Source organism: Neomonachus schauinslandi, chromosome 10 (genome assembly GCF_002201575.2).
Source record: "Neomonachus schauinslandi chromosome 10, ASM220157v2, whole genome shotgun sequence".
Classification (NCBI taxonomy): domain Eukaryota; kingdom Metazoa; phylum Chordata; class Mammalia; order Carnivora; family Phocidae; genus Neomonachus; species Neomonachus schauinslandi.
Window position 1 is genome coordinate 75,067,219 of NC_058412.1, and position 18,210 is coordinate 75,085,428.

An 18,210-nucleotide genomic window follows, 5' to 3' on the forward strand; every position below is an offset into this window, starting at 1 on the left:
TTTCTTTCTTCCTGTAAGTTTTAAATAGTTTGTCACCCAGGTTTTTTTCTTCCTTCCTTCCTTCCTTTCTTTCTTTCTTTCTTTCTTCTTCTTCTTTTAAACAAAATCCAGAAGGGCCTCTTATCAAAACTGGAGTATAATGCATCTGGCTGTAGAGAGCATACTTTTGAAATGATTTATCCTTAAAATAGAACAATGTGTACCTTTGAAGAACTACAAGTTCACAAAGACCTTTGCCAATTCACTGTAAAAGTTGTCTTAAAAGCACAATCTGTTTTTATGTGTACCTCTGATTATATTAGGATTTCTTAAAACTCTGACTTATTCTGAAAAATCCATAATAAAGCAAATTATGCTAGAAGAATCCTCACAAAAGTTTAAAGACAACCTCAAATCCTAGGGCTTTGGCAAATGAAATAATTGAAAGAATCATTTCAAATATGCAGAGAAGTTGGAAGACTATTTTACTATTTTACTGAAACTTTAAAGACACGGTGTATCATACCCTAATGATTAGCCTCTGTCATCACACAAAATACAAGCTCCCATGGTCGTCTCTCCCTCCCAAATTCTCATGCCTGTAGCATTCCCCACCACAAATCCTGCCACCCAGCCTTGCTGACTTCCATATCTATGTGAAAATCTTGTGAGAATAATAGCTAGCATTTGGGGAGTGTTTATGATGTGCCAGGCACTGTTCTAAAGCACTTTATATGCTTAAATAATTCATTTCATCCTCCCAACACCCCGTGATGTTGGCACTATGATTAACCCCCCACTTCACAGATGAGGACAGTAAGGCACAGAGCCTGCGGGTCGCCTATTCAAGGTCACTCACGGGCAAGTGGCAGAGCCAAGACTTGTGCCCATGCTCTTGCCCTAGCCTCTGCTTCACTCCCTCTCTACCTCCTGGACTCAGTTTCTTGCTCTTTTCCTTTCCAATGACCTTTGTTGTCCTTCCATGTTTGCCATCCATCCCCTCCACCACACCCTCAATTTTTTTTCTTCACTGGAAACTGCCTACTTCTGAAATTGACATTCTATTCTCTGCTCTCAACCCTCTCCCCCTCCTTCTCTCCTTACTGGCACCAGTCCTGTTCTTTGACCTCATTCCAAACTTTAAGTCCCCTGGTTCTTCCATTTTATTCCAGTTTATCAGTTCTCTCCTGGCCTCTCTTCCTTCCCTACCAACTTCGGGCCCTGAGTTTGGTCACAAAACAACTCTTGCTCCAAGGCCTGGGATTGTGTTATGTCCTCTGCTTCTAACATATCCACTCAAGAAAATTTCGTCTCCATTTGCTTTTAAGTCATCCAGTGGAGAGTGTGGGAAGAGGGAGGGAAGGTAATGAGGGGTTTCAGACATAACATTAGCCATAGTTAATAACTTAAAATTGGGTGATAAATATATGAGGATTCGTTCTTTTTTTTTTTTTTTAAGATTTCATTTATTTATTTGAGAGAGAGAGAGAGCACGAGCAGGGAAGAGGGGCAGAGGGAGAAGCAGACTCTCCGCTGAGCAGGGAGCCCCATGCGGGGCTCAATCCCAGGGCCCCGAGATCATGACCTGAGCCGAAGGCAGACGCTTAACCAACTGAGCCATCCAGATGCCCAAGGGTTCATTCTATTATTTCTTCTACTTTCACATGTTTGAAAATGCCCATAAGAAAACATTTATTTTAAATCATCATCTTCATAGATATGTGTAAAGCAAGTAAAATGTTAATTGTAGAATCTAGGTGGTGGGAATATGGGTGTTTACTGTAAAATAGTCTTCCAACTTCTCTGCATATTTGAAAATTTGCATAATAATATGTTAGAAAAAAATGACTATTCCCACATCACTACAATGTAAGTTCTCTGCTCTTATTTCTGGGCATATGAAGATGTGAGAGAAAAATAACCAATATGAACTCAAATCACTAAAGTCAGGTGGGCCCTGATAACACTTAACATTTTTCTGTCTGCCCTTGAGTATTTCCGCATGTCCCTGATTATTCTCAGTCCTTTCCCTCGTTCTCACTAAATAACTTTGTCTTGTGGGGTAATCTTCATCAAGAAAACTGAGGATATCAGATGGGATCTTACTCAACGCCCCACAAACTTAGATATTTATCCTTCCTCACCTTTCTGCCAGCCTGGCCCTTCCCCCATGCCCACCCACCATGCTGTTCCACCACGCTGTTCCCCCATGCCCACCTACCATGCCCACCCACCCACTTTTTTTTTTTTAAGATTTTATTTATTTATTTAATTGACAGAGAGAGACAGCATGAGGGGGAACACAAGCAAGGGGGGTGGGAGAGGGAGAAGCAGGCCGCCGGCCGAGCAGGGAGCCCGATGCAGGGCCCGATCCCAGGACCCCGGGATCATGAACTGAGCCGAAGGCAGTCGCCTAACCAACTGAGCCACCCACGCGCCCCACCACCCACCCACTTCTGAGCTTTGTTCTTCACCTCTCTCCTGGCTTCTTCCCTTCAGTTTGCAAACTCAAGGTATGCATTTGCTATCCTAAAAATGCTTCTCTTGACACCATGTTCCCTTCAGATTCATTCCTTCTAATGTGCTGGACTGTGTGATCAGTCCTCCAAACTCAAATACTGTACTTACTCATCTCCCCTTTATCTTTCAACATACTGCAATGTACCTTCCTTGGTGAGCACTCCACAGCATCTGATACTGCAGACCACTCCCTCCTGTCACACACTCCACTCCCCGGCCCCCATGACTTGCTTTCCAGGGTCTCTTCACACATCTCCTTTATGTGCTCTCAGCTTTTGTAAAATCCGGTGTTCCAGCAGCAGTCCTCTGCTCTGCCACAACACACATGTCCCTGGGTGACTTCTCTCACTGTCACGAATTCAACCACCAAATACATGCTGAGGATTCCCCAAATCCTTCTCTCCAACCCAGCCCCCTCCTCTGATGTAGCCTGGTGTTGCCACTCCCTGCTGGACTTCTAAATTCTTAACTTAGGTATCCTCAAAGTTCTAAAAATTGGCATGGTCCAAAATAGCCTTTGAATCAGCCTAAAACTGCCCCTCCTCTCTGAGCTCTCTTTTCATTTATTTTATTTTATTTTTTATTTTCAAATAGGCTCCACACCCAGTGTGGAGTCCAACACAGGGCTCAAGTATGACCGTGAGATCAAGACCTGAGCTGAGATCAAGAGTCGGACACTTAATCTAAGTGACTGAGCCACCCAGGGGCCCCACCCTGAGCTCTCTTATCTTTCACCCAGCCAATCTTCTCTTTCTCAATTCCTGACCCTGAATTCAAAAAATCCAACCAAAGATTTTACATCCTACCATTATTTAAATTCACCCTCTCCTCTCTTTCCCTACGACCAGTTCAGAGTCTCATCCTCTTCACAAGAATCACTTCTGCTAACTGGTCTTAGAACCTCCAGCTTACCTCCGACAAATCCACCTTCCTCGCCACAGAGTGATCTGATAACAACATGAATATGCCCCTGCCCCAGTTTACCAACCTGAAGGGTTCCACACCACCTTCAGGGTGAAGCATAAAGTCCTTAACAAGACAAAAAAGCCCTCCATGATCAGGACCCTCCCAGCTTTTTCTCCAAAGGACTTGTTTTCAGTGGAGATGGCACTGCTTTGAGATACTCTGTCTTTGTCCTCCCGGTCTCCTAGCCTGGGAAACCTTCCTTGCCCATTTCCATTTGGTATAACTATTCTTTCTCCTCCCTGAAGACTCAGCACAAATGAATCTTCTCCCAGAAGTTGTTCCTGATCCCACAGCCTAAATTAGATTTCTCTGTGACCTTACCATGCATCTCATAATTGCACTTGGTACATATCATTATAATATGCTATTTCCCTTTCTTTCCCAATATATGATGAGGTTCTCTGAGGGATGGGGCAATGGCCTGTTTATCTTGATGTCCCTCAGCCCATTGCCCAGCTCGTGGTAACTGCTCAATAAATTTTTGTTTTTTAAATAAATGACTTTTTAGACAGAAAATGTTCTTCCTAAGCATTAAAATAAAAGTTGCGAGAGTGACTATCCAGAATCAAATTAGTCAAGTTTTTAACATCTACCTACATATTTCTGTACTTAATAACAATGTGACAACCTGAAAAAATCTCCTCCCTTCCAAAGTATTCAAGTGCTGTTCTACAGTATCTTAAATTGTAGCCTGAATGTGGGCTCAGAACAAGTCACTCAGAATAACTGAGGGAAGTTTTTCTCTTATAAGGCTCTGAGGGTGAAAATATGGGGGTGGACATGAAAAATGGTAGGAAGGAAACCTAATAAGCATCCTGTCTACAAACCCAAATGGTTTAGTCATCTGATAATCACATCTACTTATCTTCATTTAAAATGCAATTGTGAGATGGGAGGCAGAGAATAGCAGAAATGTAATGTGCAGGAACTGACAATGCCATGTGGATAAAGTAAAAACAACCAAACAAACAGACTGTGGGAGAAGTAACAAACCCTTAGCCACAGGATCACATTAAAGTCTAAGGGTTTGATACACATGGTCCTTGAAATCAGAGGACAACTAGTTATTATGAATTATAGTAAGAATATGATTTAAAGTAGCACTGTGTTCACTGGAAAATATATATTTGCATAATACCAGGGAGTCTCTAAGTCACGGGTAACTGAAAAACATTTTCATGGTAATGTAACATTTTGGAAAAAACATAGCACAATTCCTTGTTGAATGTATTGGTGAGTTTTTTCTCTTTTGGTGTAGCTGATCCAGCTGTAAATATTATTGAGTAGCAGCCATCTATGTTCCCACATTAATGCTAAGTATAAATTACATGGTGACATAGCTTGTCTAAATCTAAATTTTTAACTTCTTACATAAACAAAGCACATGAATGATGAGTGATTATTTAGAGGTTGTTTTTGTGTGTGATACTTTATGTGTAAATATTTTATTGTATTTTTCTTAAAGTGACCAATAGGATTTTTAAAATTGAAAAATAATATTTATCTCAGCATAAACCAATTCTTCCTCATTCTAAAAAAGTGAGAAAACAGAATTAAGCAAGAATAAAATCAGAGTTACAATATATCTTGGTATATTTCATTTTCAGACATTTTTCTCTCTATATATATAACAAAATGGGGCAATAATATAATACTGCTATCTATTCTATTAAGTAACAATGCATCATATTTCTAGAGCACTAAGTATTCTTTTACAATATTTAAATGGCTGCATAGTAAAGCATTATCTGATTATACATACTTGTTTAAACTATCCTCTACTTTACATTTAAGTTGATGCCAATTTTTCTTCATTATAAACTGTGCCAGGCAAGTAATCTTGCTGGGGCAAGTGAAATGTTCTATATTGTGATAGAGTGATAGTAAATATTTGTCAAAACTCACCAAACTCTATACTTAAGATATGAATTTTCTTTATCTATTTTTTTTAAGTAGACTCCATGCCCAGTGTGGAGCCCAACGTGGGGCTTGAACTCACGACCCTGAGATCAAGACACGAGCTGAGATCAAAAGTCAGATGCTTAACCAACTGAGCTACCCAGGTGTCCTATGATCTGCATTTTAGTTATTATACCTCATTTTTTAAAAATAGGAAAAAAAACAAACCATGCTGTGATGGACATTCTTACACTTAAATCTTTTGCAAACTAAGACCATTTCCCAAGTATAAATTTCTTGGACTGAGATTGCTGGATGAAAAGGTCTGTATAAATGTTTTTTAAACATTTAATATTCATTCATTTCTTCATTCGAAAACATTCACTGAACCAACACTTTGATCAAGATACTGCCAAATTGCCATCTTCTTTTCTTTTTCCAAATTGCCTCTAAAGTAATATGCTCACTAGCAGATTTCTTAATTTGTGTCAATACTGTATTTCATAATTTTAAAAAGTATCCTCCCTTTGACCAGATTATTTTTTTCAAGTAGTCCCCATGCCCATCGTGGAGCCCAACATGGGACTTGAAGTCTCAGGACCCTGAAGTCTTAGGACCCTGAGATCAAGACCTGAGCTGAAATCAGGAGTTGGACACCAAACCAACTGAGCCACCCAGGCACCCCTTGAGCAGATTTTTAAAAATATCATTTGTATATTTTATGTCTACCAACTCTACTTCTTTCCCATTGTGTCCTTCGTTCTTTTCCCCCATTGATATTTATCCTTTACTTACTGATTAGGAAAAGCTTGTTTTTCACATGTTTTAAACAACTTTCCTAAGCTTTTCAACTATCTTTTAAAAATTCTGGTTAGGGAATTTTTGATGGTAAGAACATTTGGTATCCTAAGTAAAATACCCTTCCTATACAAGATAATTTAAATATTCAATACACATATTTTCTGACACCCACTTATGGTCAGTGGGGCTAACTCCCCAGTTGCCTAGGACACTTCTATGCATGTAAAGGTCCTACCTTGGTGAGCAATCCCTTCACCGTTGGTTTGCCCTCAGGCTGCAGGAAAAGCGGGTTGGCAGCTTGTACTCGGAGAACATTCTGTAACACTTTAATCCATTCTTCCAATATATTGGGAGAATCTGCAGTCAGATAGTATGTGTGTTTTTCAGTGGTCAACTAGAATGGGATGAGAAAGAGATAAGAAAGGAAACTCTGAAGATTTAGGATTATTAACTTTTCCCTGTCTATCCTAAAAACATCATTAATTAACGTAGAAACAAACATGCCATACCTTGAATCCTAGGTGCTAAAAAATGACTCCATAAATAATTTAGAGTAGTTTAACCACTTTGTGAGAATTACAATAGTTAACTTGGTGTTGAAATAATTTTTTCACTTTAGTTTACTTTGAAATTTCAGAGTATTATGCTTTTGAGTCATGATTTTTTATCTTGGTTACTCATTACCTTTTCTTTTTCTCCCTTAAATGTGCTACAGGCTCCTGGCTGTTGAAGTGATATAATATAATAAAAATATATAAAAATATAATAAAAATAAAAATAATATATTTTTAGCAAATAAAGAGGAGTTATTTGTTATAGAAATGAAGAAATCAATTATAAATAAAATAAGAAGACCTTACTTAGAAGAGGAGAAATTCTTACAACCTGTGATCAGATATTATGAACCCACAATTTAGTCTTAAATTAACCACATTTCAAAATTTCCAAATATTTCAGAAGCTTGTAGATCATTCTTTTTTTTAAGATTTTATTTATTTATTTTAGAGAAAGAGAGAGGGAGAGAGAGAGAGTACATGGAGGGGGAGGGGCAGAGGGAGAAGAGAATCTCAAGCTGACTCCACGCTGAGCTCGGAGCCCGACATGGGGCTCAATCCCAGGACCCTGAGATCATGACCTGAGCTGAAACCAAGAGTTGGCCGCTTAACTGACTGTGCCACTCAGGGGCCCCACTTATAGATGATTCTTACTGGCCATGCTTCAAGACAAAACTTTCCCTCATTCTCCCTTCTACATTTTTGGGCAATTCTCAGTATTATCTCCAGAAAACACTGATAATGAGCCTTATTCCTCTCCCCAAAGGAGCAAGATATGAAAATAATAATTATTGAAGGCATTTCAGAAATAAAGTATCTGAATTTAAATCACATTTACCAAACTATCTCAAGAGTGTTTTATTTAGTAGGCTTCTAGCAAGACTGGCCTTATTGTGTGGGTTAATGGCCAGCAGCTATGTCTAGGGTATGACTTGGTGTGAAGTAGGACAGCCTTCTCCTCACCAATATTTTTCCCACTTAGATGCTATAGCAGCTGAAGTTCATAGAAGAAATGCCATTTTCTGGTTCTATATCAAAATGCAAGCTCTCCTGAATTTAGTAGTACATCAAACTAATAATATTGGGAATTCATTTCTCAAATAAGCCTTCCCTAAAATAGCTAGACAGTTGGAGAGCTGAGAATAGCTGGGAGATCAAGTATAGGGAAAGATGAGTGTATGGGATAAAGGGCAAAGGAAGTGCTGTGGACAGTTACTCAACACAAACCTAGCTTATGTTGTATTTTTAACTGAGAAGGCCTGGGGTTTCACACGTTTTTGAGGCATCACACTTAACACAAAATGAATAAAGAAACACTGAATCATCCAATCTCCTCTCTGTTAGCTTGGATAATTAAGAATTGGGTTTTGCATGATACAAAAAAGTAAGAAAAAAAAAAGTTAATATAAAGTACCTGAACTGTTTGTTTGTTATCTCCTCTTAAAATACCACAGGATGCACTAAGTTCAATATGGCCCTGGGGTTTTCTAATTACATCACTCTATAGGAAAGGAAGAAAACCGAAAGGTAAAGTGATTGATTACCTGTAACAGTAATAGTAAGAAATGCTTTGTATAATTAATTGCATTACAGGGAAGAAAATCAATCAGAAGTTTGATTTATAGTTTGAGGAATTCAGCTGTAAGCAGCAAGTGCTTCCCACTTACCGGAGATTTATAGTAAAGTAATTCACCACCTTTAAGAACAAACCACCTCCTCTTCCAAGTCTTGACTTTACCACTCATTTTTAATAAATAGCCAGATTTTTCCAGTGGTTCCTAATTAAAAAGAAATTTTAAAAATTTAAGTTTCCTTTTGGAGGCTCAAACTAACAAGATTCATTAATATTTTCTTTTTTTTTTTTTTAAACCTGATTCAGTGTTTACATTTTTCCCGTTATCACTGGATGATGAGCAAGTTTTAGGGAGCTTCTGTTCTGGCTGTGAGTACTCTGTGTCTGTGGAGTAAGCATCTGGGGGGATGGCATAATCACTTTCAGATGCCACTGAAGAGAGAGACACACCTAGACGAATAAAGAAATAAATTAAGTCAATATTTAATAATCAGGTGGTCCAAATGCCAGCTGTGAGTTCTCCTAAGGAATACAGCTATTCCAAAATCATAAGCCTTCCTAGACTAGATTTATTCTCATACCTTTCGCCAGAAAGAACTTTTAAAGCAGAAAACAGAACTAAAAGGTATGAATTATCAGCAAACCTCCAAGGAAGTCACAGGAATATAAATATGTTGGTATGATTACAAGCACAGCAAATTTTACATAAACTGTGCAATATATATACATAAAATATAAGCAAGGATACTAATGTATTTTTTATTAAGGATTAAAAACGTGTATTTACATATTGATATATATATGTATAGGCAAACAAATGTTTGATTTTAATTTATCAAAATTTGTACAATCACAATTTTTTAAAAGATTTTATTTATTTATTTTGACAGAGAGAGAGAGAGCACAAGCAGGGGGCCCGGGAGAGGGAGAAGTAGGCTCCCCACCGAGCAGGGAGCCTGATGTGGCGCTCGATCCCAGAACCCTGGGATCATGACCCAAGCCGAAGGCAGACGTTTAACTGGCTGAACCACCCAGGCACCCCTACAATGACATTTTAAACCACTTAGTTTTTGTAATCACTTTTAAAGTAATCCACATCAAAAAGAACTTCATAATTTCAGTAGTATTTTTCATATAAGTTGAATATACCAGTTTATAAATTTTAAAAATCTTTTTGTAAAAGAGAAGCAATACGACTTAAAGATATAAACAGACTATTTCATTTGCCAGCAGCTACAAAGTAAAATTCAAGGGAACATTTTCATGATAATTCACCTGCCTTTTTTTTTAGAAAATGACTTACAAGTTGCAAGCCACATTTGCAGGGTCCCTACAATTGGAGATTTTCAATATAATAAAATCAAGGACTTACATTATTATTCATTGCAGTATCTGGCAATTTTTAAAAGTGTTTATTAACATTTAAGGGACTTGTCAGGACAATGTCACTATATCATTATTCTTGTTTATTTGGCTAACACAAGTAAAAGTCACGACAATAATAATACCTTTATTTTTCATAGAATAACAGAATTTAGATTTATAAGGGACCTCAGAGATCATCTTGATTAATGCCTTCATTCTCTAAGGAGACTAAGGTCCAGTGATTAAATTAAAATATTTGTCCAAAGTCAAATAGCTAGGCAGGAGCAATGGTGGAGTGCAAATCTCAGGCGCCCAGCCCCAGGGCCAGTGTGCTGGGCACTCCCCTGGGTGCTAGGGATAGAGCAGACAACAAAACAGAAAAATCTCTGCCTTCATAGAACATATATTAGTCAGTGGAGACAGACAAAAATAGGCAGTAAGTGCTAGGAAAAAATATAACGTAGAGCAGACTAGAGGGAATTAAAAGAGCTAGTAGTTGGAGAAGAGCAAGGAATTGCAATTTGAATGGTGTGCTCAGGGTGGATCTCACCGAGAAGGCAGTGTTTGAGCAAAGCACTATAGTATGTGCCAGAGTCAACCTGATAGACATGTGGGGGGAAGAATACCAGGTAGAGGAAACAATTAGTGTGAAGGTCCTGAAATCAAAGCATGCCTGGCATGTTCTAGGAAGAGCAAGAGGGTCAGTGTAGCCAGAGCTGAGCAAGGAAGGAGAAAGGAGATGAGATCAAAGACATAAGAGTCACGTAACACCTCATAACCATTATGAGTCTGCAGTGTTTTGAGCAAAAGTGTAATGTAATCCGATCCTGGCTGTTGGGGGCCAAGGTAGGAGTAAAGAGGCTGGTGGAAGCCCAAAATACTAAGTCTATGAAAGTTGAACAGTTCCAGCTGAAGTTGAGGGGTTGAGGATTACCTAGGGGTTCCATGGAACATGGTTTGAAAACCAACAGAGCACACTGCATTAAAGGCTTTCATAAAATACAGGTGCCATTTAGTGTGATTATGTCTCTCTGTCACCTCTACCTATGCCAAAAATTTCTTCACAATCTACTAAAACTCATAGACATGCCCAAAATAAAGCTTTTGTTGGTTTCCATTTTAATATCAGATTAACCACCAAGTTTTTAGGTGTATTTTCCACCACTTAGCAGCATAACGAATTTAGCTGAAATAAGACTATCCCAAAATTATCCAAAATGCCACACACTAACTATAAAAGAGAAACTCTGTTTTGGCCAATTATTTCACTCTATTCCCGTAATAAAGTGATCTCTCTCTTATAGATAAGGTAAGGTTAAACAAAACAAAACAAAAAAGATCATGTGGCTTGGGTGGTATCACAAAAGAATTAAGAAGGGAACTAGGACTAGAATATAAGCATCTTAGTCCTGGCTAATTCTCTTTTCACTTCGTTCAAAGCAAGTACTTTGTTTTAAAAAGTCCTGTTATGGAGATAAAATTCCTATTAAATATCCTGAATTATGGGGCGCCTGGGTGGCTCAGTTGGTTAAGCGACTGCCTTCGGCTCAGGTCATGATCCTGGAGTCCCGGGATCGAGTCCCGCATCGGGCTCCCTGCTCGGCAGGGAGTCTGTTTCTCCCTCTGACCCTCCTCCCTCTCATGCTCTCTCTATCCCATTCTCTCTCTCGCAAATAAATAAAATCTTAAAAAAAAAAAATAAAAAAAAAAATAAATAAATATCCTGAATTACGTGGAGTTGTCTTGTACTCCTGAGACTTTCCCTCACCTCGTTTCATGGCTCTAGGGCTGCCTGGGCCACTCCGACTGCGCGTGTCTGACTCCGATGTCCGTGAGCTGGATCTGGAACCATCTTCTTCCTCTGACCCAGAGGAGTCATCCAGGAATGGGCTGCTGCTTATTTGTGTTGCCTTCTAAAGAAAAGCACAACAGCCTATAGGTGTCCATCTCTAAAGTCACCTCTCTTTTTAGATATGAAATGTTTTACCAGAAGTCATGGAATACGATTTTTTTTAAAGGAATACAAGAATATACTTTGGCATTTTCAAAGTCATTTGTTAAATCCCAAATTCTCATTAGCAAGGCATTTGTCAAATATTAAAGATTCCTGAAAAACATAAGGCCGTTAATACTTGACAATACTTAAATTAAGTACTTCAAGCAAGGGAAGGGAACCCTGGCAGTGACAGAAAAATCTTTCCAAATTAGGAGCCTTCCCTACATCATTAATAGTGATATTTTCTTTAAACAATTAACCACCATGGAGGGGGTGGAAAATCACATGGGGTAAAATAAAAATGGGCCCAGACCTCTAATACTCTGAGAAGCATAAATATCTTCTCTAGATCTTTCCATTTCTTCTCTTTTTATGATATATTAGTGTGAATGTCTACAACTTCCTATAAAGGGAGAGTCAGAGTAAAATGTCAAGAATGGAATCTGGAGCTTGAATAAACAGTTTTCTCAATCCACCATGAAGAGAGCTACATGCTTAGCAGTAACAGTAATGACTTACCCCCTTCAAAGTTGTATACACAGGGGTTGTCATATTCTTGTATATCAGAGAGGTATAGAGTCCTGATGTGGTATAGGACAACAGAGCAACGGAATCTGAAACAGAAAACAAAGTGATTTAAAAAACAAACAAACAAAACAAAAAAAACCCTTCTCTCTAGCACTTAGGTCTATTTCTTATGGACGTGAGCTAGCAAAATTTCCAATTAAAGAGAAGTTGGATTAACATGCATGACTGTTCTCTCGTCTGCTGTAAGAATGATACACTCTCTTCCATGGCTCACTATTTCCTCACATGTGCTACTTCCCCAACCAGACTGTAAGCTCTTTGAGAGTAAGGATCAAAGCTTTTATTTCTTCAGCAGGCATCTCTCTCCTGCTCAGGCTGGGCAGAAATAGCACAAGCACCTGCTGATTCAGTGAGCACTACCCTATGAAGATATCTCCAATTCTTCATAGCTCTATTAGTGATATGGTGTTAAAACATTGACATGCTTCATCGGGCTCCCTGCTTGGCAGGGAGCCTGCTTCTGCCTCTGACCCTCCCCCCTCTCATGTGTTCTCTCTCTCTCATTCTCTCTGTCTCAAATAAATAAATAAAATAAAAATAAAAAAAAAAAAAAAAAAAAACATTGACATGCTTAAGAGTTTATCAGGTGAACTCATGCTGAAAACTTAGAATCTAATTTCCCAAACGGTAAGAACAGAAGATCGCTGAAATAGAACATCAATGGTTGCCTCTAAGAGTTGAGTGTTGGATAGGGAGGGGGCTAAGAGAAGGAACCACAGGAAAATTTCTCTTTTTATTCCAGACAGTTTGCTGTTGTTTGGTTTTACTTTTTATAATAGGAATACATTTGCTTCTTCAAAATTTTTTTGAAGAAAGAAAGAAGGAATGTGTTTTAAACTCTGGAAAAAAGGACATAGAGACTGATACTTTTGCAGCTTTAAACAGCTGAAACTCCACAGCTTCTTTGCTTTCTCCTCTTTTAGGTAAAAACAAAAAAAGCTGAACATAGATGGATGTGCCCCTATATTGGGTAACAATGAATTTCAACTTTAAAATGTAAACCGGCAACCTTAGAAATCATTTTCTGAAAGTTTTACATAATTCTATTCCAATGACTTCAGACATTTAGGAAGTTGTTGGCTAGTGAACTGGGAATACAAAATCACTTATTTTTTTAAACATGTTTTATTGTAGTAAGAAACACATGACATTAAATTTACCACCTAAACCATTTGTAAGTGTGCAGGTCAGTTAGTGTTAATTATAGGCACACTATATGTGAATCGGGTCTCCAGAACTCTTTTATCTTGCAAATCTGAAACTCTAAACCCATTAAGCAACGACTCCCCCACCCCCCCTCCACCCAGCCCCTAGTCACCACCATTCCATTTTCTGTTTCTGTGAATGTGACCACTTTAGATACCTCATAGAAGTGGAATCATACAGTATTTATTTGTTCGTGACTGGCTTATTTCCTTTAGCATTATGTCCCCAACATCCATCTACATTGTAGCATGCAAAATCACTTACTTTTATTAACATTCTCCATATTGAAGGCCTCAGACATTCGCATGCCTGATTTGGCTACAGCATAAATTCTGCTCTCCTGATGTAAAAGAGAGATTTAAACTGGATATTTAAAGCAAAGACATGATTACTTTCAATACACATGCTTTTCATTTGTTCTTCATTTAATATACAGCAGAGCAGGGCATTATTATAAAACTCTCAACAGCGCCAACTCAAATATGCGAACAGCACAGCAGACCTTTTCCATCCATTAGTCATTCCATTATTTATCTTTGTTCCCAAGTTTTTGCTTGGTATTTTAAGTTCTTTTGAAGAGATAGGAAAAAAGTAAGAGAAAACTTATTCATGATCACTGCACATAAACACCATAGTCTTCTACCATTCTAGAACATGGGTAAAGAAAAAAAAAACAGAAAACTTCGAATGGCTGTAGCATGAGGTTAGAAACCATTCATAATCACTGACTACACATAAATAATACCTTTAATATCCTACTATTCTAGACTATGGTGAGAGAAAGGAGAAAAATCTGGAAGTCAGAAATCATAGAGTAGCATTAAGCGCTATCCTCTCCTTATTTCAACGTACATTTCAATGAAATAGAAGGAACACCTGAAGCCAAATAAAAAATGAATTTGAGAATGGCAATGGAATTTATAATATTATTCCAAAAGCAGGTTGTTATTTGGCTTTCTCTTCTTTGAGAGAAATCTCTGAGGTGGGTACTGGAAAGGTTATTAGCCCTGCCCTCTGTAAGGAAAGGGATTCCGGGCTGTTCTTAACGCATAATCACCATGTCCTGAATTCTGCACTGCATCTAACCTGGACACGGTCGCCTGGACCAGGGCATAGCAGGCAACTAAGGCAGTCCTCTTCAGGACTGTGCCAGCCAGTGGCCTGCTAGGTAACGGGCAGGAGATCCCAACTGTCTGAGACGCTTTGGTTTGGAGAATGGCTGAGTGAATGAATCAGATGCGGTTTCTCTGAGAACAGGATTGTGAGATAAGCACACAGAGAGGAAGAGCAGAGTCAGTGGAACATTAAGATGTGTAAACACAGGGCAGTGAGCAGGAGATGAGAGGCAGCTGGAAGCACGACAGAGTGGAGGAGAGGAGTTAGCAGTAGTGAGACAAGAAGAGTCACTGTAGATGGGAGAGGTCAAGCTAAGCCACTGGTCCGGGGCATCGGGTGTCACCTGTTGCTAAGGAATTGATGACTATTAGAGGTGCTGCTGAATCCTCACGTTTTCCCACTACAGTAACTATTGTATTTTGAAAGATATTCCAGTTCAGTAAGGATGGTCTATGCCTTCAAATAAACTCTTAAGAATCCTTAAAATAAACTCTCATAAATTGAGGTAACTGGAATACATCTCTTTTCCTTGAAACCTGAAAATACCTAACAAACAGCGAAATAAAACCTCAAACTTGGCCAGGCTGCTAGAAGGCTTTTGAAAAGCACTACTACCTTTTCAGGATTGAATAGCTTCGGAAGACAAATTGAAGAGAGAAAGGCAAAAGAGTAGGAAAATGGTTTGCCAAATAAAGCGAACATGAAAAGCCTAACCTAAATCTCTGAAAATCTCAACATAATAAAAGAAGCAAAAATTTCAAATCCTCACTGCCTAAAGGATAACATAATTGAAATTCCAGAGATTCACATGCTAATAATGTCTACTTTTTTGTGCTATCCAGAATTTAATAATGAACTGCAGACGGTTTCATGTAGGCACTGCAAAGAAATGTTCTTTTGAAAGTAAGTAAGAGCAGATACATCTCAAGGTCCGAATTTACAGTAGGAAAACATGGCTGCCTTAATTTGCTTAAAATCACACTGGTCACTAAATAAAAAAAATAATAACCACAGAATATGACCCCCAAGCCCCAAAAATACTGCAATCCTGATGCTTCTCTGGAGGCCAAAGGTTAAACTATGTCAATATGTGAAGGAAAAGTTAAATCTACAAGACAGATAATTTCAGTTTGTTTCAAATATAAGAATAACTTTTTAAATATAGTGATACAGATATTCCTAGAAAGAATCACACAATGATGGGTTAACTACTGTATTAATGGTCAGTGTTTTCAATGGAAGAAATTTCAATGTACTCTAGATACACAGGAAGATGCTTTTGGTTAAAGTAATGGATTTATAAGCTCATGAAGAGTAAAATTAAATTTCTCTTAAAGTCAATCAAGTAAATGATTAAGTTAAAAAACTGATAACCAATAAGAGTTAAGTGTCCTGGTTCCAAACTTGCCCAAAGTATTACACAGGTAAGAGAAACCCTTTTTCCCCACCCCTGATATTTCCTTCCATATGGAGGCAACTCCAGTAATATTCCAGATCCTTCTCCAACCATTCATTTCTCCCTCCCAAGAAGAAGGAACGGCTTAACGTGACTGGCAGGCTTAGAAGGAGAAACTGGGCAGGCACCTGTCTCTCTCCCTTCTCTTGAGAAGTAATGGCTCAGGAAACACCATTTGTTCTTTCTCTGGCTGTAAGCTACTTTGGAGGGGCAAGCCTCTCCTGAGGAAGCCTCTGGAGGTCCAGCGCTACCTGGGACTGGGTTTATAAATCTAGAGAATTCCAAGTTCAGTGTCGGAAAGCTCATCTGCCCACCAATTCTCTAAGATCAGTTTTCTCAGTAATAAAGGTAATATTTTGATCTCCCACCTGTCTTCACCTTATTTCTCAACTGACTCACAACCAGTTGGAAAAGAGAAGGGAAAACGGCATTCTGAAAACTGAGATGTTTCAGAACAATCTGGATCCTAAAAGAAACAGGAAAAGAAGTAAAGTAAAACTGGAAAATGGGTGCTAGTTAAAAACCAGCGTGCACGCGTCGCACACAGCAATATCATTTACCCAAGAGGGAAAGCGGTGCAGGGGCGGGGTGGGCGGTTTGCCACATGCCGGCTTCTTGGCCGAGTCACAGGGTTCCTGGTCTTCGGAGCACGGGGATTCCAGGGAGTCATAGGAAAACAATCCGTCATCACAACTGGTGTCCATATTCTCTAAAATTTCTGTACTGTTGTCATCAACTAAATCAAGGTCTGTTTCCTGAGGTCTGAGCGGGCGTATCATGCTTATGGCATTTCTGTTTGTACCAAACATCCTATCGGAACTTAACTGTGGCTGGCTTAAGTGCCTTTTGGCTAGCGCCACACTTATGCTGAACACATTAGGAATCCTTAACTTTGGGGGCGGGAGGTTTGATGAAGGCACTAATTGTGTACCTTTTCCAGGGAGCGAATTAGGATGCTTGGGAGTCAAAGCTGGAGTCAAAATAGGGCTGGGGGTGTTGGCCTCACTCGACGACGATGAATAATCCAGTCTCTGAGACTGAAATTTTTTATTCAGTTCATCTGACGAACTATCGTGCTCGTTTTTACTTGATTCAGAATTTCCCTTTACGAGAGGACAATTCTGAGCTTTCCACTGTGCCTCCTGTTGCCAAGAATACAGCTTCTTGTGTTCTGGTCTCTTTATGCCAAAAGTCTCTTCTTCGAATATAGAACTGCTGTCATCAGACGCTGTCAGGTACGCCTCGCTGCCCATTCTGCTACACTGGACCCCTTCCTCTGACGTGTGACTGGAAAGAGTGGACGTGTACCTGCAATTGGATCTTCCTTTGCTCCCGTCCTCCTCATCAGAGCTCCAGTCACTCCCTGGAGCCCCAGAATTCTGGGATGTACCACCATCTGTTGCAAAGCTCGTTCTTGTTTTCCGATTCTGTTCCAGGACACAAGGGGTTTGATGCAACGTTCTCTGACCCAGGTTGTTTTCTTGAATTTGGTTCTCGCCCGACTTTTCTGGAATTTCCATTTCTAGAAAAGTATACATCATATTGGCACGTTGCCTTTGATAATGTAATCTTTCTGTACATTTAGCTTTATGAAACTACATTGTAAAAACTGGAATTTTCATATGACTAAAGTTAATTTACATTATCCCTTTTTAGTTGTATGTCTTGTTTAAACCCAACTTTGAAAACTGTAAGCTTTAAGATAAAATAGGAGCCCTAACACTTCAATAGAAGAGTATCAAAATTAAACTGCTTTTTACAAAGAAACATGTTGGGGGGGAAAAGGCAACTCTATCAAAGAAAGCAACCATCAAAGGACACCACTAATTCTATTTTAAAGCAAAGCAAAGGACAGCCCTCTTTCAACTAAATTTCAAAATTATCATAAGAAAATTTAAACATAATAAATATAAAGTTATAGTCTAAAAAAAAAAACAACCTTTGTTCCCAAGCTTCAATACATGAAATATGCAAAGCCACGAAGAAACATAAACACAGAAAAGCTTTCCTGCCTCTACTTGGCTTATTCATATCTCCAAGTGTGTTTTATAACAAGAATAATGATCTTTAACAATGTCTTTCGATGAGGCTTACTTTTGTTTTGAATATAATTAATAGAATGAACCACTGGCTTCATAAACAGTGAACTCAACATTTGTACAATTTATAAAGAGTACAAGAGGAACTTTTA

General features: G+C 38.7%; 1 protein-coding gene across 1 annotated transcript in view; it reads right to left on the bottom strand.

The window, feature by feature from the left end:
- The window catches only part of PLEKHH2 (pleckstrin homology, MyTH4 and FERM domain containing H2), a 97,247-nt gene that overhangs the window by 42,664 nt on the left and 36,373 nt on the right, over positions 1-18,210 (bottom strand). The window contains exons 7-14 of the mRNA XM_021701203.2: positions 16,580-17,541; positions 13,712-13,787; positions 12,173-12,267; positions 11,426-11,570; positions 8,606-8,742; positions 8,387-8,497; positions 8,134-8,220; positions 6,401-6,559 (exon numbers count right to left, since the gene is read on the bottom strand). Coding sequence (XP_021556878.1) covers positions 6,401-6,559; positions 8,134-8,220; positions 8,387-8,497; positions 8,606-8,742; positions 11,426-11,570; positions 12,173-12,267; positions 13,712-13,787; positions 16,580-17,541 — 1,772 coding nt within the window. The remainder of the gene's footprint in view (positions 1-6,400; positions 6,560-8,133; positions 8,221-8,386; positions 8,498-8,605; positions 8,743-11,425; positions 11,571-12,172; positions 12,268-13,711; positions 13,788-16,579; positions 17,542-18,210) is intronic.